This window comes from Rana temporaria, chromosome 3 (genome assembly GCF_905171775.1).
Source record: "Rana temporaria chromosome 3, aRanTem1.1, whole genome shotgun sequence".
Classification (NCBI taxonomy): Eukaryota; Metazoa; Chordata; class Amphibia; order Anura; family Ranidae; genus Rana; species Rana temporaria.
Genome location: NC_053491.1, coordinates 288,956,921 through 288,983,600, shown reverse-complemented (window position 1 = coordinate 288,983,600; position 26,680 = coordinate 288,956,921). Strand labels below are relative to the sequence as shown.

At 45.0% G+C, this 26,680-nt stretch overlaps 1 protein-coding gene across 3 annotated transcripts in view; it reads right to left on the bottom strand.

Annotated features, from left to right (window-relative positions):
- The window catches only part of GABRA6 (gamma-aminobutyric acid type A receptor subunit alpha6), a 102,606-nt gene extending 92,589 nt beyond the window's left edge, over positions 1-10,017 (bottom strand). The window contains exons 1-3 of one of the 3 annotated variants that reach the window (XR_005747971.1): positions 9,618-10,017; positions 9,234-9,352; positions 8,981-9,048 (exon numbers count right to left, since the gene is read on the bottom strand). Coding sequence is in view for 2 of the 3 variants with exons in the window: in XM_040344728.1 (XP_040200662.1) it covers positions 8,981-9,048; positions 9,234-9,352; positions 9,618-9,658 (228 nt within the window). In the remaining variant the exon portion in view is untranslated. The remainder of the gene's footprint in view (positions 1-8,980; positions 9,049-9,233; positions 9,353-9,617) is intronic. The other 2 variants (XM_040344728.1, XM_040344727.1) reach the window with 2 other exon arrangements.
- Between the last annotated feature and the right edge of the window lie 16,663 nt (positions 10,018-26,680).

Below are 26,680 nucleotides of genomic sequence, written 5' to 3'. Positions count from 1 at the left end.
ATTATCTGTGGTGGAGGGACAGCACTCACCTTTATTTGTCTTGTTGCAAGATCGCGGGGAGAAGATTTATTTCTGTTTATATGAAGTGTTATTCCTGGATGGTTTTACATGGACTATTATGATTCATTGATTAAATTAACAATTTTTATGGACATTATTAGCTATTTTTTTAATTATTTTGCGTTGTACTGTTCCCGCTTTTTACTGAAGGTATTTCGCACTTTTATGTGTGTGGAATACCTACTACCCCATGACACACAGTGTTTTCTTTTATTGGCTGATACATACTTTATGTACATAACATACAAGCTGGTGGGAGGAACAAGAGTGTGCTGTGGGGTAAACAGTTATTAAACCTCTTTGACCTGTTGAAAGCATGCAGCAGCCAGAGCACAGTAAAGCAGTGAGGTTTCAAAAAAATTGCCACTAGCAGGGTATGTATATCCATGCTTCTTTTAGTAGGTATGGCTTTGAATAGAATTAGGACTTAAGGGACCATAAAGATCCAAAAGACCAAAAAAAGGAAGGGGCAAGAGGACTATATCGGTACTGTATGAGCAGATAAACTCAAAGAGTAATTATATAAAAAAATATATAAATTTATTAACATGGTATCAAAAAGACAGACATAATCATAAAATACATCGAAACAACAATACAAGACAATAAACATATAGCGAGACTGACCATACAAGTCACCAAGCTAGAATAGTCACCGTAGGGAGAAAAGAAAGAGAGAGGGGGGGGAAAGGGGAAAAAAGGTGGAGCAGAGGAGGTACGGAGCAGAGAAGGAGAGAAAAATGAAGGGGAGAAGAAGGTAAGGAAAGGAAAGGGAGGAGGGGGGACGAACATACTACAGGAACAGAAGGGAGAGGGAGGGAAAGAGGGGAGCAAAAGAGGAAGGGAGGGAAAGAGGTATGACTTTATATAGAAGTGACCATTTGCTAACAAGAAAACTTGAATCTTGCTTACAGTACGGGCTGTAAGATAATCTGTGTATAAAACATATCTGTAGCAATTTCTACCAGAATGTTAAAAGTCTCCTTCCAGTGTACTGTTACATGCCTACATTGTGGGATTGTTTTTGAACATGTTTTTTAATTTAAAGATTTGGTTATAAAGGTCATGAAAAAACACTAAATATAATGTAGATGAGAGATCAGATACACAGGCATTTGCTCATCATCTATACTGAATGTAATAAAGGTAAAGTGTATGTAAACCTCAAACTTTTTTTTTTTTTTTTGCATAGAATGTGGAATTATTAGAACCTCTATATAGTCTTTATTGCTGTCTCTTTATTGCTGTTTGAGAGATTTACCCAACTATTGTTGCCATTGACCATTGTCTTTGGTACAGAATTTAAGGGGAAATGCAACCTGTTCTAGTACTAAAAGTCTGGGAGGGCATAGCCTCCATCTCTCTGGGACAGGAATACTCTCCAATGGTACACAGATCAAAAAAGAAACCTAACAGGGGTCTTAAAGGGTACACAGCGTCTCTCCGCAGGGATGTAGTCCCAAGGGAGGGGGTGAGCATGCTGACTAACCCCCAGCCAGAACAGCTCAGATGATGGGGGCAAGCTTACTGAGGAGGAACAGGAAGTGAGAAATTCAGACAAAGAAAAAAATATTTAGAAGGGAAATCGAAGGAAAAGGTTAGTGAACCAACAATGCACTAGCTTAAAGGAACCTATTTAGAAAATAAAAAACAAACCTTTACAACCCCTTTAATCTTAACCATCCCATACTCTCTAACCATAATAAAAAGAAAAATACCTCATATACATCTTAACTGTATATGTGTGTTACAAGACATTTTCAGGTGGAATCAGACAAGACAGTATTTTTGTTTTGTAATTAATGAAACTAATACTGTTATTAGCTTCCGCACTTCGAGGAAATCTGTCTTGAGAGTGAAATGTAGTAGCTGATACTGCAAACTACATTCTGCTATTTTGTCTCTTGATTCAGCATTTATAAAATTGCTAAACCAGGTATAATATGCAACAAATTTTAACTTAGAACTGACCCAAGTCAATGACAGAAAAAAATATTATGGCCACTAAGGTCAATGTGGCAAGCAGACAAAGAGGCAAATGAGTAACATCAACCTATTCTGTATATTTCTCTTACTACATCATCTTTGTCCAGGCAGCAAGTAATAATGTCAGGGATTATGTCTTTAGACAGCCACTTGTTAATGCTCACAAAGATTAGGTCACAGTACAGATAGATTTCACATAATTGTAATAGCAGAATTAAAAGAAACAATTCAACTAACAGTTAAAAAAAAAACTTTTAATGTAAGAGTACATAATTGTACTACAATGTATTTTTAAGCTTTGCCCAATGTTCTGCTTAAATCCAGGAACATATGGGAGAGAATTACTAAAATTGGAGCATGCCAAATCTGGTGCAGCTCTGTATAGAATCCAATCAGCTTCTAGGTTTTCCCATCAAGCCTTAATTAAACATGCTGAAGTTAGAAGCTTATTGGCTACAATGCACAGCATACCAGATTCTGATTGCTCAATTTTTAGTAAATCTACCCCATAGTGTTGCTTTATTATAGGAGCAGAGCATAGTTGCTTTGCAAAGATAAAATTCACTTTACAAAGTTAATGTTTACATAGCTTAGTGAATGATGTAAAGCTAAGTGAAAGTTTGCAAAGAATACTATGCAAAAATATAAAAAAAAAAAATGATGTTTGTGCACACATGATTGAATGATTGAAGTCAGCCTAGCTTCATGTTATTCACTAAGCTGAGTGAAAAGTCACATTGTTTAGTAAATAAGCTAAACTCCTTTGGTGTCCAGATGATACATAGAACAGCCATGTTTTGTACATCAGATGTCCATTAATTTCTGTATACAGACCTTCGGTCACGATCCCCCTCCATAAGTTAAAAAGTGATTTTCTAGTCTGCCCTGAGAGGTTCATGGAGGCTCACATTGCTGAACTCTCCTTTAAAACAGTGTATTTCCCTGGCTTACTGAGTCATTGACCTAGAACAAGCATAAAGATAAGGAATTCTGACATGTTTAAGGTATTAAAGCAGTAGTAAACTATACAAAAAAAAAGCAAAAACAAATGGCCTCCCCAAAGTTAATGTCATAATGTGCTAGTATGCATCTCATACTAGCACATTATGACAGATTTACCTATAAAACTGATTCCTCCAGCAGAACATTATCACTGCTGTCAGGGATTCTATCTTAGCCCTGTCTTCCCTATGGGTTTGCATGCTTTGAATGGCCAAACCACAATAATGTCACTCCTGCGTATGCATGCTGCAGTCATGGTTGTGGCAAAGCACTCTCACTGGACAGCACACTCGAGCATGCCCTCCATTCAGAGCTCAGTATGCATGCACAGGTGATGTCACTGGCGGCTACACATCTAAATATCTAAGGGCCAAATCCTCAGCCAGGCGGCGTAACTTAACTTGCAGCAGTTAAGTTACACTGACTTAAAGTTTTTACCTAAGTGCCTGATCCACAAAGCACTTACGTAAAAATTTCAAGCCGTGTAAGTTAAGTGCCGCCGTCGTAAGGCGTTCCTCCTCTCCGGGGGGCGTTTACAATTTAAATGAGGCGCGCTCCCGCGCCGGCCGTACTGCGCATGCGTGTGACGTAATTTTCCCGACGTGCATCGCGCGAACGTAATTGACGCCGGGCGGCTTTGTGGATTGCGACGGGACACTAAAGTTGCGACGGGTGAAAAAAAGACGCGCCGGGAAAACAAATAATTAAAAAAAAAAATGACAGCGTCACTCAGCATGCATTCCTGAGAGGGAGAACTCCATGCCAATTTTCAAAGAAAAAAACGGCATGGGTTCCCCCCCAGGAGCATACCAGGCCCTTAGGTCTGTTATGGGTTGTAAGGAGACCCCCCTCCGCCGAAAAATCGACGTAGGGGGTCCCCCTACAATCCATACCAGACCCGTATCCAAAGCACGCTACCCGGCCGGTCAGGAATGGGAGTGGGGACGAGCGAGCGTCCCCCCCCTCCTGAGCCGTGCCAGGCCGCATGCCCTCAACATGGGGGGGTTGGGTGCTCTGGGGCAGGGGGGCGCACTGCGGGCCCCCCCACCCCAGAGCACCCTGTCCCCATGTTGATGAGGACAGGACCTCTTCCCGACAACCCTTGCCGTTGGTTGTCGGGGTATGCGGGCGGGGGCTTATCGGAATCTGGGAGTCCCCTTTAATAAGGGGGCCCCCAGATACCGGCCCCCCACCCTAAGTGAATGGATATGGGGTACATCGTACCCCTATCCATTCACCTGTAGGCAAAAAGTAAAAGTTAATAAACACACAACACAAGGCTTTTTAAAATAATTTATTATTCTGCTCCGGAGGCCCCCCCTGTCTTCGTTATTAGCTCAATTACCAGGGGGGGCTTCTTCTTCTGCTCTCCGGGGGTCTTCTCCGCTCTCCGGGGGTCTTCTCCGCTCTCCGGGGGTCTTCTCCGCTCTCCGGGGGGGGCTTCTCCGGACTCCGGGGGGCTTCTTCCATCTTCTCCCCTCTTCCGCTGTTGACTCGGCGAACCCCGGTTCTTGTGCAGCTCTCCGGTGCCTTCTTCTTCAGCGCTGGCTGCCTGCTATGTTTGTGTGTTAGCTCGATTAGTAACAGGCAGCCGGCGCGGTCTTCTGTGACGTCATCTTCTCTTCTGTTCTTCTCCCCTCTTCCGATGTTGCCTCGTCGCCTGTTGTCGCTGTAATGATGGAAGCGCGCCTTGCATCACATTTATATAGGCATCACCGTCCCATCATGCTCCGGTAGGTACCCACGTGGTGGGTGCACGTGGGTAGGCACCCACCACGTGGGTACCTGCCGGAGCATGATGGGACGGTGATGCCTATATAAATGGGATGCAAGGCGCGCTTCCATCATTACAGCGACAACAGGCGACGAGGCAACATCGGAAGAAAGGAAGAGAAGACCCTGACGCCACAGAAGACCGCGCTGGCTGCCTGTTACTAATCGAGCTAACACACAGATAGCAGGCAGCCAGCGCTGAAGAAGAAGGCACCGGAGAGCTGCACAAGAACCGGGGTTCGCCGAGTCAACAGCGGAAGAGGGGAGAAGATGGAAGAAGACCCCCGGAGTCCGGAGAAGCCCCCCCCCCGGAGAGCGGAAGAAGAAACCCCCCCCGGAGAGCGGAGAAGACCCCCGGAGAGCGGAAGAAGAAGCCCCCCCTGGTAATTGAGCTAATAACGAAGACAGGGGGGGCCTCCGGAGCAGAATAATAAATTATTTTAAAAAGCCTTGTGTTGTGTGTTTATTAACTTTTACTTTTTGCCTACAGGTGAATGGATAGGGGTACGATGTACCCCATATCCATTCACTTAGGGTGGGGGGCCGGTATCTGGGGGCCCCCTTATTAAAGGGGACTCCCAGATTCCGATAAGCCCCCGCCCGCATACCCCGACAACCAACGGCAAGGGTTGTCGGGAAGAGGTCCTGTCCTCATCAACATGGGGACAGGGTGCTCTGGGGTGGGGGGGCCCGCAGTGCGCCCCCCTGCCCCAGAGCACCCAACCCCCCCATGTTGAGGGCATGCGGCCTGGCACGGCTCAGGAGGGGGGGACGCTCGCTCGTCCCCACTCCCATTCCTGACCGGCCGGGTAGCGTGCTTTGGATACGGGTCTGGTATGGATTGTAGGGGGACCCCCTACGTCGAATCTTCGGCGGAGGGGGGTCTCCTTACAACCCATAACAGACCTAAGGGCCTGGTATGCTCCTGGGGGGGAACCCATGCCGGTTTGGAATTTACAAATTGCCGTGGAGTTCTCCCTCGGGAATGCATACCAAATGCCGTCGCTTGAATGGGCCTTTACAAGGTGTGACTAACTTTACACTTTGTAAAAGCAGCCCTAGTTTTACACCAGGCAAACTAACACTTACGGCGAAAAAACTAGGCACAAAAGCTTTGAGGATCGCCCTAAGTGCTAATTTGCATACTAGAAGAGGCATTTCGACTCGAAATGCCCCCAGTGGCGGATGCGGTACTGCATCTTAAGATCCGGCAGTGTAAGTCCCTTACAGATGTCGGATCTTCTGCCTAACTTAGGAAAACTGCTTCTGAGGATCAGTTCCAAAGTTAGAACCAGAGATACGACGGCTTACGCCGGAGTATCTCTTTTGTGGATTTGCCCCTAAGTTCCTAAATGGTGCACATTTAAGAGATATCCACTGTACCTACAGGCAAGCATTATTCTTGTTTGGTTGTGAGTGGTTGTACCGGCGCAAATAAATATTAAATATTACGTGTTAATATAAATTAAATTATTTGGTCTGCTGCAGTTGTGGTGTACTCCACCAGGTGGTGCAGTTGTGCAAAATATTAGAGTGTATTCGTACAGTTTGTACTCCTGCGCTGACCTTAAAATATAAATGAATATGTATATATCCGTGACATTCATACACCAGCTCTTGTGAATCGTTATCTCTAAATCTGTGATACATTCACATATATAGAAACAAAATTTAAAAATTATATAAAACACTAAATTTATGAACCCCTTCTCCCCTGCAAACTCTTAAGCGCGTCTGCGCTATTAATCAATAATGAAAAAATGAAAATACGGAACTATAAATACACGAAATAGTCCAGTGCAATCGTGCATTAATACAATGTCCTCAAAAAGCGTGCCTCCAGTAAGTGCAGGAATTTGTGCCTTGCTGCAAAAAAAAATTGTGACTTTGCCACCTTATAGTGTCACCACCACCTCCTATTGCGCTATGCTCTCACCAGATTTAAAAAGGTAAACTGCATATAATCATATGGTGTGCGGTTTCCTCTTCTGGTTCCCGAATCTCTGCGCTCCAACTCTCTATGGGTTCTCTTATACTCCCAAGAAGAAAAAAGGCCCATATGGTGTAGTACGTTTTAACAAGTTTTATTCATGAAACATTAAAAATTAATTTTACACTCACATGTTCCTGTGCCCAAGCCGGCACTAGCCTGTCCAGCATCACTGCTACCTTCCCGGCGTGCTTTCCAAGCCTTAACCGTGGTGCGTTCCAGCGGACGAAAATGCCTGTGCCGTATCATTCCAGGGGTCAAGGATCGTGTGGCGTGAAAAAGATGTGCGGTACCCCCGCATGAATAAAACTTGTTAAAACGTACTACACCATATGGGCCTTTTTTCTTCTTGGGAGTATAAGAGAACCCATAGAGAGTTGGAGCGCAGAGATTCAGGAACCAGAAGAGGAAACCGCACACCATATGATTATATGCAGTTTACCTTTTTGAATCTGGTGAGAGCATAGAGCAATAGGAGGTGGTGGTGACACTATAAGGTGGCAAAGTCACAAATTTTTTTTTGCAGCAAGGCACAAATTCCTGCACTTACTGGAGGCACGCTTTTTGAGGACATTGTATTAATGCACGATTGCACTGGACTATTTAGTGTATTTATAGTTCCGTATTTTCATTTTTTCATTATTGATTAATAGCGCAGACGCGCTTAAGAGTTTGCAGGGGAGAAGGGGTAACGATTCACAAGAGCTGGTGTATGAATGTCACGGATATATACATATTCATTTATATTTTAAGGTCAGCACAGGAGTACAAACTGTACGAATACACTTTAATATTAAGCATTATTCTTGGCTTACCTGTAGGTTTAAGTTTAGTTGACTTTTTAAGGCTGTTTTTATTTAATACTAGCAAAAGAGTGGCTATCTAATCACAGAATGTATTTTGTGATGGAATGAAATTTGACATTTAGAACATAAAATATTAATTTGAAGTTCATTTTGATACTCTATATAACATCTAGTATTGTTTAAAAAAAAGACCCATTGGGTTGCTTTTTCATCTTATATAGTACTGATCCATTAAAATATTGATCACATTGGACATGGGACAAGAAGTAAAGAGAAGTCTACCAAATGGAACACAGATGGCAAAAAAAAAAAAAAAACCTACAGGTGTTATTAACCCCATTACTCTATCCAAAAGAAAAACATGCCTTCAGTTCTACTTTAAAGTCAGTGGCTTAGAACACATGAAGTCAAACGGTTAGCATGACAGCTTGTAATATGGGAACGCAGGTTCACCAGCCAGCTGGTTGTAAAAGTAAATAATCATTGTCCAGATATAAAAAAAAAACACACAACACAGCTCACCACCAGTATCTATGTCCCACACTGGGGTTTAGGGTTCCCATTTGTTTCAGATCACACAACAAGCTGTGACAACACACAGATTCCCAGTCTCCAGAGTCCACACTTGTTCACAGCTTTGGACCATTGCACATTACTTTTAGACACAGGCTGCCTCCTTCATGATGCTTTTCAAGACTCCCTTGCATGTGAAACCCTTCAGGACCAAAGTCCATATAATCAGGGACATTACGGGTCCCAAATGAGGACTCTTCTCTCCTACTGGCAAATAAACTGCACTTTGCAAGTGCAGTTGCACTCATTTTACCCAGAGCTTAATAATTGTGGTGAAGATTTGTTGCTTTCTATCATACAATTGTATCTGAGCAAAAATGCATTTTTTTTTCCCTTGCACCTGATTTGGTATTCTTTAAAGTGAAGCATTGCCACATTTTCTAAGCTCTTGGGAAAATGAGTGCAGCCCCCTTGCAAAGTGTATGGCCTATTTGATTTTATTAACTCAACACCATAGTCTCATAACTTAATTTTTGATGCTTTCAAAGTGTTTAACTATTTGAATGTATTTTACTTTGTCATAGTTCAAGATTTATATTCAATCCAACAGTTTTAAGGAGATTTCTGTAGAAAGAACTACTAAGTACGTATATAGAACACTAGTACCTTCTGTGACATACTATGTATTGACAAGAAGATTATACAAAGTAATCTGCTTTAATCACTTTGCTTGTACACTGTACAGATATAATGTAATGTAAGAGACACTAGTAATGTAGCACAAATAAGCACTGAAATCAAACATATACTGTCTATAGTTTTTAAGGAAAAACAGCCAAATAATCCTTACCATTTCAACATCTGAAACTGGACCAAAGCTAGTCACATAGATATCAGTTTTGACTTCAGTTACAGGACCTGGTAGACATGTTAAGAAATTATAAAAATGATTACTGAAATGTACTACATTTTATCAAATAAAACATAAAATAATTAAACACATCAATTAAATATAAGATCCAAAAATACCTTCTATTATACTAGACACTGCGGTATAATATTTTATATAGTTTAACTGAAAGTTTTTTGCTCACAGAATTTACCTCCAAATCCAGGACGGAGTCTGTTATCATAACCATCTAGTAGCCTATCCAAGATGCGAGTTATATTTTCAGAGTATATATTGTCATGAACTGTGTATTCTCCAAGACCTCTACTTGCCCTAAAACATTGGAAAGCAATTGTTTTTAACTTAAGTCAGATTAAATTGTATTCAAATTTCAGAAACAGGACACAAGATAATGTATGCATATGTAATACAATACACTGACACATAATAATACTGTAAGATAATGCAGTATTATTAATAAAATAATAATAATAATAATAATAATAATAATAATAATAATAATAATAATAATAATAATAATAATACAGTTCTAATACAATAACATGAATATCTTAATTAGTAATATTAACTTGCTTACCTTAAATTGAAGTAGCATAACCAGAAGATCATCCAAGCCATGTCTCAGTGCAGTGAAAATGACCAGTGAAATCTTTTTACCAAATTACCGTGTTAAGTTTCACATGTCATAATTTTTTTTTCTTTATTTTTTCTCAATAATCCAGTTAAAATTCAGTGCAGAAGTATGTGATGCAGATGGAAAATATCCCCCCTTTTTGCTCTTTGACTTCCGTATAACGGTTAAGACTCAACTGACTTGTTTAGCTCAGGGAATTAGATGTTTGAAGGGACAGTACACGCTTGGAGAGCATTGACAATAATCGAATAAGGCATTATGGGAGATTAAAAGGAAGACATCCACAGCTAGTTTTGGCAAAGAATTAGCAGGGACCTGTTAGGAAATCTGGACGAGCCACGGTTTCTCGCTGATACAGAATGGCCCTCGCTCCTGCCATGTGTACTAAAAGTCATGTATATATATATTTCAATTGTAAAGTTATATAATCATTGTAAAATTAAGAAGAAATGCCTTAATTTCTAATTTTAATTTAAATATGATGCAGCCCTTGGAAAACAGCCAATAAATAGTATTTAAGGTCTGAGCGGTCCATGTAATTAGCATGAAAAAATGGATTCATTAATTTTTTCCCATTGAACTAATCCCTTAAACCACAGTAAACTAGTGTCATTAACCCTAAGTAAAGAGATATACGACGATTAAAAAGTGCATCAATTACAAATTCTTGTCAATTATGCCTATGTGTTGTGATAGTTAGGACTTAATAATCGGGAATTGGATCATTAAGCACCACAAGCTATAGTTCATTGGGTGGGTTATTACACAGAGTCCAAACTCAGGCAAAGAATTGTACTCATTTACCTCAATTAATGATATAAAATGCAGGACCATTTTGCTTGCGTTAGAACAAACCAGCTGGAAATTATATTGTAAAGAATGCAGACAATGATAAACAGCTAATTGGTATTGAAACCACATCATTCATTTCATTATGAAGCTACAAAGCAGATATCACTATTTCTTGTGAGAATATAAAACTGATCAGCATTGTTAAATTTCTGCATAGTAAATATTTACATGAAAACTGGACTTCAAGCAAACTGCTAAATACTATAAATAAAATATAAAAGGGAAATGTTTTATGTGCCAAAGGGTTGTATTCCTATAAATCTATCTAGTCCTGGTATTTACACCTCCATATCAGTCAACCGATCAATGTTGGCAAGCTGATTTGTCTCTCCTACTAGTAAGAAAAACAGCTTAGTCACATCATACGCTCAACCTGTGATTGGACAGTGAACGAGCAACAGATAAACTGATCCTCCCGCAAATGTTTTTGGTTAGCACGTGTGCATACAACACACCTTATTAGCTCCTAATGCTGGCCCTGACTCATCTGAGTACTGTTGTATAGGGGACTATTGATAGGCTGATACCAAATCAAAGCCAGGTATTTGAACTAAAAAAATAAATACATTTTTGTTTTTGTCTGTAGCTCAGTTTTAAACAATTTTGAGGTTGATTTACTAAGGGCAATAGGCTTTTCACTTTGCAAGGGAGATTGCATTTTGCAAGGGAACTTACCCCAGAGCTTAATACATGTGGTAATGTTTCACTTTGCAAAGAATACTCAACCATGGGCAAGAAAAAAAAACAGCATTTTTACTTGAACATGATTGGATTATGAAAATCAGCAGAGCTTCACTTCCTTCACTAAGCTCTGGGGTGAATTCACTTGCAAAGTAAAGTTTTGCTTACAAAGTGAATAGCGTATTTGTCTTTTGTAAATCAATCATTTTGTCTTCAAGACAGTGCTAGCATCACAGACCGGGCTGGGACAAGGGGTGGCAGGAGGGGCAGGAGGGGAAGCTGCCCTGGACACAGTGGAGAAAGGGGGCAAAGAATAGACACAGGGCAATAGACATATTCTATAGCATGCATTAACACTGGGGGAGGAGGCGCAGTTCTGCATCCTTGCCCTGGGCGCTATAAGAACCTGTCCGGGTACTGATCATTGAGTGGGCATTGGAGGGCTCTACAGCCTAAAAAATATATTGGTGCATCCCAACCAATCTGGCTGCTATGACCATGAGGGCTCCCAATTTAGGTGTGTACGTACAAGGGAAAATCTTCTTCTTGTTTCCATGTATGATATAACATATCACATGATGCAGAAACACAAGAAGGAAGGGACACGTGCATTTAATGCTCAATAAAAGGCTTTTTTGCACAGTCCAATCCCTGATACATAGTCACATCTGCATACAGAATTTTCAATATTTACTTCTATAATAAGGATATGCACTCTCATTAAAGTTACAATGATCCCCTTCTGGTCAGTGTGTGGAGCTGTTTCTGCTCCAACAAACAAACATTTAGTCTGCAGTAGGTGTTTGCATGAAAAAACATTACAATAAAAAACAATTATGCGGGAGGGCAGAGCTTGCCAAGGACCGTGATGGCCGCAAGAGAACAGAACTCCAGAATCACCAGGGACACAGCGGCCCATACAGCAGCGATCCAGACACCCCAAATCGGCAAACATACACCGCAGAAGCTGCCCAGCATGACAAATAAACGGAAAGAGCACTGGAGGCCACAGAAGCTTACAGCTTACTTCACACAGGGGCAGAAGCCTCTTCACACAGGGGCTCTCCTGTACCATCCATGGCTAGCACTCCCCAGCAAATGCAAAGGAAGAGCAATCCCTCAAAAAGGAATTCACCACCAAGTAGCCAACACTCCCCTTTATCCGCATCTGCATTGGGGAGCCCAGAGAAGGTAAGATTCAGGCTGGATGGCACGGATCCTGCTCCTAAGGTGAGAGTGGGCCTAGACCCAGGGGATGATACCAGGGAACTCCCTGACTCCATAGATCACTTCCCCACTAGCGATCAGCCAGTACTAGATACTACTCTTAAAGATATGTTGGTATTCCTTAGAAGTTCACTTCACAATGACTTGATGGCCTGTGTACATAAGTTTGGGAAGGAAATACAGTCAGTGTCTGCAAGGGTGTATCATGTAGAAACAAAGATGTGGAATATGCCTCCACAATTAACAGTCTGGTTGATGCACGTGACACTAAAGAAGAGGAGATGGATCTGCCTGATCTTACAGAACTGGATGTTACAGTGGACAGAATTCATAGATTGCCAAAACCCTCTTATCTCCCAGATAAAGTACCAAGTAATGGCCACGGAAGGTCCCAAACCATCTACACAGCGGTTCATACTCTGGCACATCCAGCCCCTCTACAAGGAACCCGGCAAAATCCAAACCGAGGATGGACTCCCCTGTCAGGCCACATAGAGATCCTAACATGGAGGTAAGCAGGCCGCGGGGGAAACCATAACAAAAAAACAGTCTCATATCAAACACCATGCTTAAGGAAAGGTTGCTGTCCCTCAGATCCTCACTTCAAGATGACATGTGAAGGGGATTAACCAATGCCACAAGGAGGTTCAAGCTATCAGGGTCAGAGTAGATTGGGTCGAACAACAGATGGATAAATACACAACCACATACAACACCATGGTGGATGCATGCGCGGCCCAAAGAGAGGATATAGCATGGTTAAAAGATAAAGTTGCAGACCTTGAGGATAGGTCCAGAAGGAACAACATTAAGTTAAGGGGTGTCCCAGAGTCTTCCTCCCGCTGTAATGCTGTGTGCACGGCTCGCACCAATTTATATAGGCCTCGTTTAACGTCACAGTCCCATCACAATTTAATGGGGCGGGGTCACTGGGTGATATCCTCCCCCTTATGTCGTCACCACCTGGAGCATTATGGGACTGTGGCATTACAGTGGAAGGAAGCAACGTGTCAACATCAAAGAAGAAAAGAAGGCAGAAGGCGACAGAAGCCCAGGCCCCTCCACTCGTAAAAGAGCCAAAGAATAGACCGGGGGCCCCCGGCGGAAGAGAACCAGACGTCACTGAAGACCAGGACTGCCCCGGCGGAAGAGAACCAGAAGGCGGTGAAGACCGGAACCTCCAGGGCCTTCAAAAGTGTAATAGGTAGTCAACAAGTTAGATGTGTAATTTATGCTCCTAGAACACCTGATGGTGCTCCTTGCATATTTGGCCTCTCTATGTGGCCAGGCTGTGAAAAATTCCCACACATGTGGTATCGCCATACTCAGAAGGAGTAGCAAAATGTATTTTTGCGCTTCATTTGTGGCATACACATGCCATGTGAGAGAAATAACCTATTACAATGACAATTTTGTGGGGGGGGGGCAAAAGTAAATCTTAATTTTGCAAAGAATTCTGGGAAAAAATGACAACATCAAAAACCTCACCATGCATCTTACTAAATACCTTGGAATGTCTAATTCAAGAAATGGGTAATTTGGGGGGTATTTGTACTTTCCTGGCTTGTTTGGGTTGCAAGAAATTATATAGGCCACCAGTACATCAGGTGTGATAATTTTTTTATGACTTGCACCTCAGCTTGTAGACTCTCTAACTTTCACAAAGACCAAATAATATCCACTAATTTGGGTTATTTTTACCAAAGATATATAGCAGTATAAATTGTGGCCAAAATTTATGAAGAAAAATGTATCATTTGCAAAATGTTATTGCATAAACTAAGAACCAGAGGTGATCAAATACCACCAAAAGAAAAAAAGGACAAAAAATCCACTTGGATACAGTATTACATGACTGAGTAATTGACATTCAAAGTGTGAGAGCACTGAAAGCTGAAAATTGGTCCGGGTACGAAGGGGGTTTAAGTGCCCAGTAAGAAAGTTGTTAAAACTGGTATTGAGCATAGAAATAAGAAGCCACACATTCTTGATTTTCCAACTATTTTTACTCACATGTGCGTTATAAAATTTAGGAGAAAATTAAAACCTTTTTTTCTTTAAAACTTTTTTTTTTTTTTGGTTTTGCATAAACAGGCATGTTTCAAAAAATAAAACATATAAAACTCTGGAATTTACAAAGTTCAACCTTTGAAAAACTGAAGGCAATATCAGACATTATATATACCTAGATTCACATAGATGGCCGCAACTTTAAGGCGGCGTAGCTTAAGGCATTTAAGCTACGCCGCCGTAAGTTAGCGAGGCAAGTACATGATTCTCAAAGTACTTGCCTGCTAAGTTACGGCGGCATAGCCTAAAGCGGGCGGGCGTAAGGGCGCCTAATTCAAATTTAGCTGAGGGGGCGTGTTTTATGTTAATGGGGCTTGACCTGACGTTTTTGAAGATTTTTTTGAACTGCGCATGCGCCTACATTTCCCAGTGTGCATTGCGGCTACATCCGCCGCACGGGCCTATTGATTCCGACGTGGACGTAAACGACGAAAATCCCTATTCACGGACTACTTACGCAAACGACGTAAAATTTTCGAATTTCGAAGCGGGAACGGCGGCCATACTTTAACATTGGCTATGCCACCTAGGGGGCATCTTTAACTTTAGGCGGCCTATCTCTTACGTAAACTGCGTAAATGTACTACGGTGGCCGGGCGTATGTTCGTGAATAGGCGTATCTACTGATTTACATATTCTACGCTGACCGCAATGGAAGCACCACCTAGCGGCCAGCCAAAATATTGCAACCTAAGATAGGACGGCGCAAGCCGTCGTATCTTAGATATGTTTAAGCGGATCTCTGTTTGAGAATACACTTAAACATAGGTCGGCGCAGATTCTGAGTTAGGTCGGCGTATCTGATGATACGCCGACCTAACTCTTACTGCATCTAGCTAATAGTGTTTAAAAAAATGTGTTTGCTGTTACCTTCATGTAATGGGGTGATGTCACCACTGAACAAGCCAAATTTTGAAGATGCACACAGTGTGCATCAAAATGTGATATCGCCCATCATGGGGGATCAATGGACATGTTTTGGGGGTGTAACCCTTTCCTCTCACCTACTTGTATTGCAAGGAAGGGGTTGCACCCACAAAACACGTACTTTGATTTCCCCTGATGTTGACACACTGGCCCGGATTCAGAAAGAATTGCGCTCTATTTGCGGAGGCGCAGGGCAACGATTGCCCTGCGCCCCCGCAAATATTTTGCGCTGCCCTCGATTCACGGAGCAGTAGCTCCGTAAATTGCGAGGGCGCGTCGGCAAAATTGCCCCGCATAAGCGCGCGCAATGTAAATGATCCTGCCTGGGGCGGGAATCATTTAAATTAGGCGCGCTCCCGCGCCGAGCGTAGAGCGCATGCTCCGTCGGGAAACTTTCCCGACGTGCATTGCGGCAAATGACGTTGCAAGGACGTCATTTGCTTCAAAGTGAACGTGAATGGCGTCCAGCGCCATTCACGATTCACTTACGCAAACAACGTAAAATTTGAACGTCGCGACGCGGGAACGCCGGGTATAGTTTAGCATTGGCTGCCCCTGCTATTAGAAGGGGCAGCCTTACGCTAAACACGCCATACGGAAATGACGTAACTTGCGTACGCAGGGAGCGCACAACATTGTGAATCGGCGTAAGTATGCAATTTGCATACTATACGCTGACCACAATGGGAACGCCCCCTAGCGGTCATCGCAAGAATGCAGCCTAAAATCTGCGTGGCATAAGAGCCTTATGCCACGCAGATTTTAGGCTGCAGTCGGCGTAACGAGTTCTCTGAATCAAGAGAACTCGTTACGCCGGCGCAAGTCAGCAATTGCGCTGCGTAACTATGGTTATTAATTTGGGAAATTATAGTCCCAAAAAAAATGTAAAATGGTGCAATTATACAAAGATCTTTAGACTCTCCCCAACACATCAATCATGTTCTTAATTTGTTGGTCAAAACAATTGAGTTTGTTCCTTATAATGTCTATGTCACGACTCATAACCATGAGGTCCTGTATTATGATTTGTGCGCTACCACTTGAGAAAGGAGAAGATTGCTCTTCAACAAGCAGCACATCACCTAAAAACAAAAAGTAAAAAAACATGTCCTAATATATATGCATGTATGCATCTATTCCCTGAATTTGTGGTGACAGACACTGACCTGTTGTGGTGCCAATTGCGGACACTTCCTCCACCTCTCCTTCCTCCACCTTTTTTTCCTCCACCTCTTCTTCCTCCACATCCTGACTTTGGGGTTCTCTGTGAGGTTGGGGTTCTGTGTGAGGTTGGGGTTCTCTCTGAGGTGTGGGGTTCCTGGGCTCCTCAGAGTGGTGTCCTCCGAGTCTTCGCTCCCCTATGAGAATGAGACAAAAGGTATACTTAAAGCACACAGATATTTGAGGGCAGAAATGGAAATATGAAACATTGCTTGGAAGTGTGGTACAATTGTCTGTTTTGGTAGAGTTCCAAGATGAAGACATGATTTATTATAGTTTTCCAAAGCTGGAATACTTACCTTTTTTGGGACAAGTTTCACACATGGAGATACCCCAAGAATCCAATGGAGCACCTGTGTGGGACACCCTAAAAAGGTTGTTTTGGTGGCCCACACTAGTGCTCCAGAGTCCAGATGTGTAACCAGCTGCTGAGTGTCCTCTCCTTTACACCGAATCAAGTTTGCATTTCACATTTTAGTTACAAACACATCTAGACAACAATGTTCTAAATGTTGTTTTAATACAAATAGGCATGACCAAATGTAGTTTACCTGTATCTGCGCAAAACATCGTATTTTGTGGACAAACAATGTTTACTACGAACGGTTAGACTTTGGCCACTAACCTGAAAGTTGCCATTTTAAAATGTCCAACCAGTCAATAAAAGCACATGGAGCAACATGAAAATAATAATAAAAATACTAATAACATAGGAAAAATACTTACTTTTTGCAAGAATTTTTTTGATCTTCCTGTACTGCTCCCGCTCCCTCAGCTTCAGGTCAGACCACCTTTTTCTCAACTGCTCTTTTGATCTCCGGACCCCAAATTTTTCTCGTACAGACTCCTCACCACTTTGCTCATTATTTTGGGCTTTCTGAGATTAGGGTTGGTGTACAGCCCATGTTTCCCATCATAATCTCTACACCGCAAGATGTACAGCATCTGCACCATTTCTACAAAGGACATATTACTGGCCTTGTATCTTCTCCTGGATCCATAGTTTTCCATCTTTGTGCATTCCTCGTCGTTACTTAAAATATCAGCCACCTGCTGTCTCTCCGCCATGTCGTCTCCCACTGCGCGCCAAAAGAGAAGGGGCAGGGAATATACTAGAAAGAACATCAAGGGCGGGCGACGTTTCACGCATGCTCAGTGTATATAATGCTAACACACATGTGTTGTAACTACATTTTGTGTGCGGAGGAAGGACGACCGGAAGTTCCGAACGTCATAAAATAAGGTCAAATTGAAACTTGGGGCATCAGTGGCCTATACTGCGTCATGATTGAGGCCTATATTGGGATAAGATTAGGACAGTTTAGGCTGACCTAGTGTTTTTGTCTTGTGTTTTATCTTGCAGAAAATATGCAGAAGTTTAAAGACCCTGGGCCAGATTCTCGTAGATCGGCGCATATTTAGTCAGGCGTAGCGCATCTGAGATGCGCTACGCCGACTTAACTTGGAGAGAGCTGCCCCATATTCCCGGACCACATGCGTCCTACGATGCGCTAGCGCAACTTAAATGTGTCGGCGTAAGCCGGCGCAAGTGAAGGTAGGAGGGAAGTGGGCGTGAAACATTCTAATGAACCGTGACCCCATGCAAATGATGTCCAGACCGAACAGAGCATGCGCCGGACGTGCCCCGCCCTCTGCGCATGCGCAAACCAACAATAGGTGTAACTCCCCCCTGAGATGGGCCGGCCCAGTGCATAAAAGCTTCACCACATGCGCCCAACGAGCGCAAAGTTACTCCATTTATTGTGTTGGTGGTGTCCGTGTGAGATTTGGAATTTTTGCTTTGCAATGCCTGGACCCAGGAAGGAGAGACGCAAAAAAAACTTCACCCCAGATGAGAGGGCCATAATTGTCTCTGCCATGGAGAGATACGATGCTCGCCTCCATGGTGCAGATAGTGCCAGCACCAGCAAGTCAAAAAAGGATGAGATCCTTATGAGAATTGCTGCCCAGGTGAATGCCTTAGGCCATGAGGTCAGGACCCCCCAGGACATTAAAAAAAAAATGAATGACCTGCGGGGTGTGGTGAGAAACAAGCTTGCCATGATTAACAAGCATTCCAGGGGCACTGGAGGGGGGCCACCCTGTCCCATTCGGCTCACAGAAGAGGAGCAAGTGATTTCCCGCTGCCTTCAGAGGGAGCAGGTGGAGGGCCTGGAGGGCCACGACTCAAGTGAGCCGGCCATGAGGACAGGTAAGTGTGTTTTATCGTCTATCTGGTGTGTAGCATGTTTGGGGGGGGACATGTGACAAGTGTGTGGGTCCACCAACATGTGAATGTTTTGTGTCATCCACAGGTGTGCAGGAAGTAGCGGGGCCATCCGATGCTGCCAGTGGCCGTCCGAGATCATCCCCTGAGCATCCTGTTTCTGTGGCTGACCCCCTGGGAAGCCAACAGGCCTTGGTGGAGGGGAGTGGGCAGTCCTCTGCGCAGGAGGTGGTTGAGGAGGAGGTCGTCCATGAGGAGGTGGTCCATGAGGTCCAGACAGACCAGGCAGATCAGGATGTGTTCCTCTTTTTAGAGGATTTGCATGTGGTGGCAGGACCATCCCAAACCCGCCACATCTCCAGCCCCTCAGGGTCCAACAATACCCTCTCCAGTCCCTCCCGTCCCATCCCCCTCATCTCCAGCCCCTCAAGGTCCTCCCCCTATGCAAGGGCCCCAGCCACTCCTGTCCCCAGGAAGGCGACCCATAAGCCAAGGGGTGCGGCAGGAATGCTGCAAGAAAATCTTGCCAGGCAGCAGGACCAACAGAGCCGCCATATGGGGGAACTCGTGGTGGAATTGAGGCACCTATCTAACAGCCTGGCCTCCTTGGGAGCAGTACCTGATGCTATCCAGGATGTCGCTGGAAACAGTGCAGCAACAGTCACCTGCCTCGGGGAGCTGCAGACGACCACAGCTGAACTTGTGGGGGGGGTCAGGTGCCTTCGAGTGGCTGTACAGGCCCAGACAGCTTCCCAGGAGGCCCAGACAGCTTCCCTGGAGGCTGTGCTCACCCGCATAGTGGTGGCTTTGGAGGGCAGACAGGCAGCCAGGGAGGGACCTGGGGATGCTCCTCCACCTGATGCCCCACCCCCCCCAACTGAGGCTCCCCGCAGGCAAGTGAGGGCCAGGAACCTGGACACCAGGCGTAGCCCGCGCCAGGGCAAGTGATTTTTTTTCCAGTTATGTTTGCTCTGGTTAAGAGCTTTTTTATTTATTTTTGCTCTGGTTAAGAGCTTTTTTATTTCTATTTGCTCTGGTTAACCACTTAAGCCCCGGACCAATATGCTGCCTAAAGACCCAAGGGGTTTTTACAGTTTGGGACTGCGTCGCTTTAACAGACAATTGCGCACTTGTGCGACGTGGCTCCCAAACAAAATTGGCATCCTTTTTTCCCCACAAATAGAGCTTTCTTTTGGTGGTATTTGATCACCTCTGCGGTTTTTATTTTTTGCGCTATAAACAAAAATAGAGCGACAATTTTGAAAAAAATTCAATATTTATATAAATTATTTTTTTTCCTCAGTTTAGGCCGATACGTATTCTTCTACCTATTTTTGGTAAAAAAATCGCAATAATCGTTTATCGGTTGGTTTGCGCAAAATTTATAGCGTTTACAAAATAGGGGATAGTTTTATTGCATTTTTATTTTTTTTATTTTTTTTACTACTAATGGCGGCGATCAGCGATTTTTTTCGTGACTGCGACATTATGGCGGACACTTCGGACAATTTTGACACATTTTTGGGACCACTGTCATTTTCACAGCAAAAAATGCATTTAAATTGCATTCTTTATTGTGAAAATGACAGTTGCAGTTTGGGAGTTAAACACAGGGGGCGCTGTAACATTTAGGGTTCACTTTGTGTGTGTTTACAACTGTAGGGGGGTGTGGCTGTAGGACTGACATCATCGATCGAGTCTCCGTAATAAAAGGGATCACTCGATCGATGCGCCGCCATAGTGAAGCACAGGGAAGCCGTGTTTACACACGGCTCTCCCCGTTCTTCAGCTCCGGGGAGCGATCGCGACGGAGCGGCTATAAACGAATAGCCGCGCCGTCGTCCCGGATCGCTCCCCGAGGCTTACCGACCACCGCATGTACGGGGGGGGTCCTGATCGGACCCCCGACCCACGTCAAGCAGAGGACGTATACAAAGTTTGGGGAATACAACAGGGTACCCCCAGTCTTATCCAGGCATCGGAAACGGGACTTCAGGAGGCCAAATGTCCGTTCCACCACTCCAGGAGTATGTGCGTTTGCTTCATTGTATCTTCTCTCTCCTCTGGTTTGGGGGTTCCGGAATGGAGTCATGAGATGGGGTCCAAGTGCATATGCAGAGTCACCTGGAAGGGAAAAGACAGGAGGATGTTAGTCATGCATGTGCCCCTCGTGATGTCTGCATCATGGGGGGGACAGTCATGCCTGACACCCATGTCACTCACCAACCAGCCAGCTGTCCCCATACACGTTCTGTTCAAATTATGTGGAGATGTTGCTCTGACGGTATATGTAGCTGCCGTGGCTGGACCCTGGGTGTTTGGCACCGACATGCCATATGAGGCCTTGGGCATCCACTATCACCTGTACATTGATTGAATGCCAATGCTTCCTATTGCGATAAATGTGCTCTGTGTCATGGGGGGGCTGTCCGTCAATTAGGCAGAAATCATGCATTGCCTTCAGCCGCAGGTCCTCCTGGGTGGGTTTGATGATTTGGTTGGCCATGCGTCTCAGGATTGCGGGGACAACCTGGTGCACACATCTGCTCATGCTGGTTTGTGATATCCCAGCCACGTCTGCACTTGTGTGCTGAAAAGAACCAGTGGCCAGGAAATGCAGTGTTGCCAGGACCTTCACCAGTGGCTGTACTGCATGTGAGCGGTGTGTCTGGCTGGTGATGTCATCCTGCAGGGCTCTGGTCATTTCCAGGATGGCAGCAGGGCTGAATCTGAAACGGCGATACACCTCCAAATCACCCATGCCAAAGAGGCTAATGCGCGGTGGGTATATCCTCTCACTTGCCCTCCTCCTTCTACACGCCTCTGCCTCTGCACACACTAGTAGTGCTAAGACCACGCCTGCCCCTGGCATGTTGGCATACGAATGTGTTGTCCTATAAGTGTGGTTGCTCAGCTCGTCCGGGATGGTGCTGCTGTATTTGCTTTCAAGCTGACTTACTCAGGTCTGGGGCAAAGTTACCCGTGCTTTATGAGGGGTAACTTTCGGCCGGCCATTCGTCTTACGCGCACAGCGCGTAGCCTACGCCGATCGCGCGTAGGTTCGGGAATCAGCGCATCTACATAATTTGCATATTTGAATACTAATTCTATGGCAGCGCAGGATGCCATCAGCGGAAATATGCGCCTACGCTGCGTAAACTTAAACAAGTTAAGACGGACGGGAGAAGCCTTGTTTCTGGCGTATCTGGTTCTGTGACTACGGCGCATAGATACGACGGTGCATCTTTACACTTACACCGCGCATATTCATATACGCCGGCGTAACTTCTTTGAGATGATTTGATTTGAATCAAGATCTTCTTTTTTGCCATAGCGGGGCCATCCGATGCTGCCAGTGGCCGTCCGAGATCATCCCCTGAGCATCCTGTTTCTGTGGCTGACCCCCTGGGAAGCCAACAGGCCTTGGTGGAGGGGAGTGGGCAGTCCTCTGCGCAGGAGGTGGTTGAGGAGGAGGTCGTCCATGAGGAGGTGGTCCATGAGGAGGTGGTCCAGACAGATCAGGATGTGTTCCTCTTTTTAGAGGATTTGCATGTGGTGGCAGGACCATCCCAAACCCGCCACATCTCCAGCCCCTCAGGGTCCAACAATACCCTCTCCAGTCCCTCCCGTCCCATCCCCCTCATCTCCAGCCCCTCAAGGTCCTCCCCCTATGCAAGGGCCCCAGCCACTCCTGTCCCCAGGAAGGCGACCCATAAGCCAAGGGGTGCGGCAGGAATGCTGCAAGAAAATCTTGCCAGGCAGCAGGACCAACAGAGCCGCCATATGGGGGAACTCGTGGTGGAATTGAGGCGCCTATCTAACAGCCTGGCCTCCTTGGGAGCAGTACCTGATGCTATCCAGGATGTCGCTGGAAACAGTGCAGCAACAGTCACCTGCCTCGGGGAGCTGCAGACGACCACAGCTGAACTTGTGGGGGGGTCAGGTGCCTTCGAGTGGCTGTACAGGCCCAGACAGCTTCCCAGGAGGCCCAGACAGCTTTCCTGGAGGCTGTGCTCACCCGCATAGTGGTGGCTTTGGAGGGCAGACAGGCAGCCAGGGATTGACCTGGGGATGCTCCTCCACCTGATGCCCCACCCCCCCCCAACTGAGGCTCCCCCCAGGCAAGTGAGGGCCAGGAACCTGGACACCAGGCGTAGCCCGCGCCAGGGCAAGTGATTTTTTTTCCAGTTATGTTTGCTCTGGTTAGGAGCTTTTTTATTTCTATTTGCTCTGGTTAAGAGCTTTTTTATTTCTATTTGCTCTGGTTAACCACTTAAGCCCCGGACCAATATGCTGCCTAAAGACCCAAGGGGTTTTTACAGTTTGGGACTGCGTCGCTTTAACAGACAATTGCGCACTTGTGCGACGTGGCTCCCAAACAAAATTGGCGTCCTTTTTTCTCCACAAATAGAGCTTTCTTTTGGTGGTATTTGATCACCTCTGCGGTTTTTATTTTTTGCGCTATAAACAAAAATAGAGCGACAATTTTGAAAAAAATGCAATATTTTTTACTTTTTGCTATAATAAATATCCCCCAAAAACATATATAAATTATTTTTTTTCCTCAGTTTAGGCCGATACGTATTCTTCTACCTATTTTTGGTAAAAAAAATCGCAATAATCGTTAATCGGTTGGTTTGCGCAAAATTTATAGCGTTTACAAAATAGGGGATAGTTTTATTGCATTTTTATTTCTTTTATTTTTTTTACTACTAATGGCGGCGATCAGCGATTTTTTTCGTGACTGCGACATTATGGCGGACACTTCGGACAATTTTGACACATTTTTGGGACCACTGTCATTTTCACAGCAAAAAATGCATTTAAATTGCATTCTTTATTGTGAAAATGACAGTTGCAGTTTGGGAGTTAAACACAGGGGGCGCTGTAACATTTAGGGTTCACTTTGTGTGTGTTTACAACTGTAGGGGGGTGTGGCTGTAGGACTGACATCATCGATCGAGTCTCCGTAATAAAAGGGATCACTCGATCGATGCGCCGCCATAGTGAAGCACGGGGAAGCCGTGTTTACACACGGCTCTCCCCGTTCTTCAGCTCCGGGGAGCAATCGCGACGGAGCGGCTATAAACGAAAAGCCACGCCGTCGTCCCGGATCGCTCCCCGAGGCTAACCGACCACCGCATGTACGGGGGGACGTATAGGTACGTGCATGTGCCTGTCCGTGCCTTTCTGCTGACGTATATTTACATGAGGAGGTCGGCAAGTGGTTAAGAGCTCTTTTATTTCTATTTGCTCTGGTTAAGAGCGTTTTATTTTTTTTGCTGCACACAGGCAGTAGTGCAGAGTACAGTGTGAATGGTGTGAATGTGGGGGGGTGACACTCCTGCCAGTAAGGGGTGTCACCCTCGGTCGCTGGGGATAAGTTCTCCCCAGGTCCGTATGAATGACGTATAAGTATGGACAACAACATCATTGGGGCCTTGACGCGGCGTTGCTGCTCCCTAGTACCATGCGGGGTACTTCGGTCTAATCCAATGTGATGTGGATGTGGGGTGTGTGTGCTAGGGACCACAGTGGTGTGCATGCGTGCATTCTCATTGTGCCATGTTTAATGTGTGTGTTTAACGTTCAAAGATTTGTTCCACGAGGCATCTCCTGACTGCTGTACCATCAGCAGATGGGGTAGCCTCAGGCAGGGGGGGATTATCTGGTTGGGGGGTCAGGTCATCACGTATGTCAATCTCCAGGCCCTTTCTCACTGCGAAGTTGTGCAGCACGCAACATGCAGCGATGATCTGGCACACAAAGTTTGGGGAATACAACAGGGTACCCTCAGTCTTATCCAGGCATCGGAAACGGGACTTCAGGAGGCCAAATGTCCGTTCCACCACTCCACGAGTACGTGCGTTTGCTTCATTGTATCTTCTCTCTCCTCTGGTTTGGGGGTTCCGGAATGGAGTCATGAGATGGGGTCCAAGTGCATATGCAGAGTCACCTGGAAGGGAAAAGACAGGAGGATGTTAGTCATGCATGTGCCCCTCGTGATGTCTGCATCATGGGGGGGACAGTCATGCCTGACACCCATGTCACTCACCAACCAGCCAGCTGTCCCCATACACGTTCTGTTCAAATTATGTGGAGATGTTGCTCTGACGGTATATGTAGCTGCCGTGGCTGGACCCTGGGTGTTTGGCACGGACATGCCATATGAGGCCTTGGGCATCCACTATCACCTGTACATTGATTGAATGCCAATGCTTCCGATTGCGATAAATGTGCTCTGTGTCATGGGGGGGCTGTCCGTCAATTAGGCAGAAATCATGCATTGCCTTCAGCCGCAGGTCCTCCTGGGTGGGTTTGATGATTTGGTTGGCCATGCATCTCAGGATTGCGGGGACAACCTGGTGCACACATCTGCTCATGCTGGTTTGTGATATCCCAGCCACGTCTGCACTTGTGTGCTGAAAAGAACCAGTGGCCAGGAAATGCAGTGTTGCCAGGACCTTCACCAGTGGCTGTACTGCATGTGAGCGGTGTGTCTGGCTGGTGATGTCATCCTGCAGGGCTCTGGTCATTTCCAGGATGGCAGCAGGGCTGAATCTGAAACGGCGATACACCTCCAAATCACCCATGCCAAAGAGGCTAATGCGCGGTGGGTATATCCTCTCACTTGCCCTCCTCCTTCTACACTCCTCTGCCTCTGCACACACTAGTAGTGCTAAGACCATGCCTGCCCCTGGCATGTTGGCATACGAATGTGTTGTCCTATAAGTGTGGTTGCTCAGCTCGTCCGGGATGGTGCTGCTGTATTTGCTTTCAAGCTGACTTACTCAGGTCTGGGGCAAAGTTACCCGTGCTTTATGAGGGGTAACTTTCGGCCGGCCATTCGTCTTACGCGCACAGCGCGTAGCCTACGCCGATCGCGCGTAGGTTCGGGAATCAGCGCATCTACATAATTTGCATATTTGAATACTAATTCTATGGCAGCGCAGGATGCCATCAGCGGAAATATGCGCCTACGCTGCGTAAACTTAAACAAGTTAAGACGGACGGGAGAAGCCTTGTTTCTGGCGTATCTGGTTCTGTGACTACGGCGCATAGATACGACGGCGCATCTTTACACTTACACCGCGCATATTCATATACGCCGGCGTAACTTCTTTGAGAATATGGCCCCCTGTCATCATGTCTGCTTTCATAGACAAATACAGGGAAATGCGTAATTTGTGGGAGCTAAAACACAATTTATACCATAACCGCTACACAAGGAGGGCAACAATGGACAAATTGGTGTAATTTTTACAGACATGGATCCCCGAGGCTGACTCTCACATGGTGAATAGTAAAGTAAATAACTTGAGAAACATTTACAGGAAGGAGTACAAGAAAATCCTCCTATCACAGAAGTCAGGAGCAGCAGCAGACAAAGTGCATGCACCCAAGCTGTGGTATTTCCAGAAACTGTAATTCCTGGACGACCAGCTGGAAGTCAGGGAATCACTTTTGAGCCTTCCCTCCACCCCAGCATAGGATGAAGAGGAGATACCTGGCCTGGTAGCCAAGTATAGTATTTTTATCCCTATATATTGTCCTAGGATTATTGTTGGGAACTAGATGTTATTATTCCCAAATTAATGATTAATCAAAAAGTTATTTACATATCAATAGACAGTAGTGGCCAGAAATGATTGAGACAAGGATGAAAACTGCAGGGGTCAGAATGAGTCTTTTCTATTTATTAACATTCAATTTGCAACAGTCCTGAGCTGAAAATTGTGTGTGATTGATGAAGGAAAAACTAAAACTTTGTCCCTTTTTCATACACAGGTTGACCTCAGCC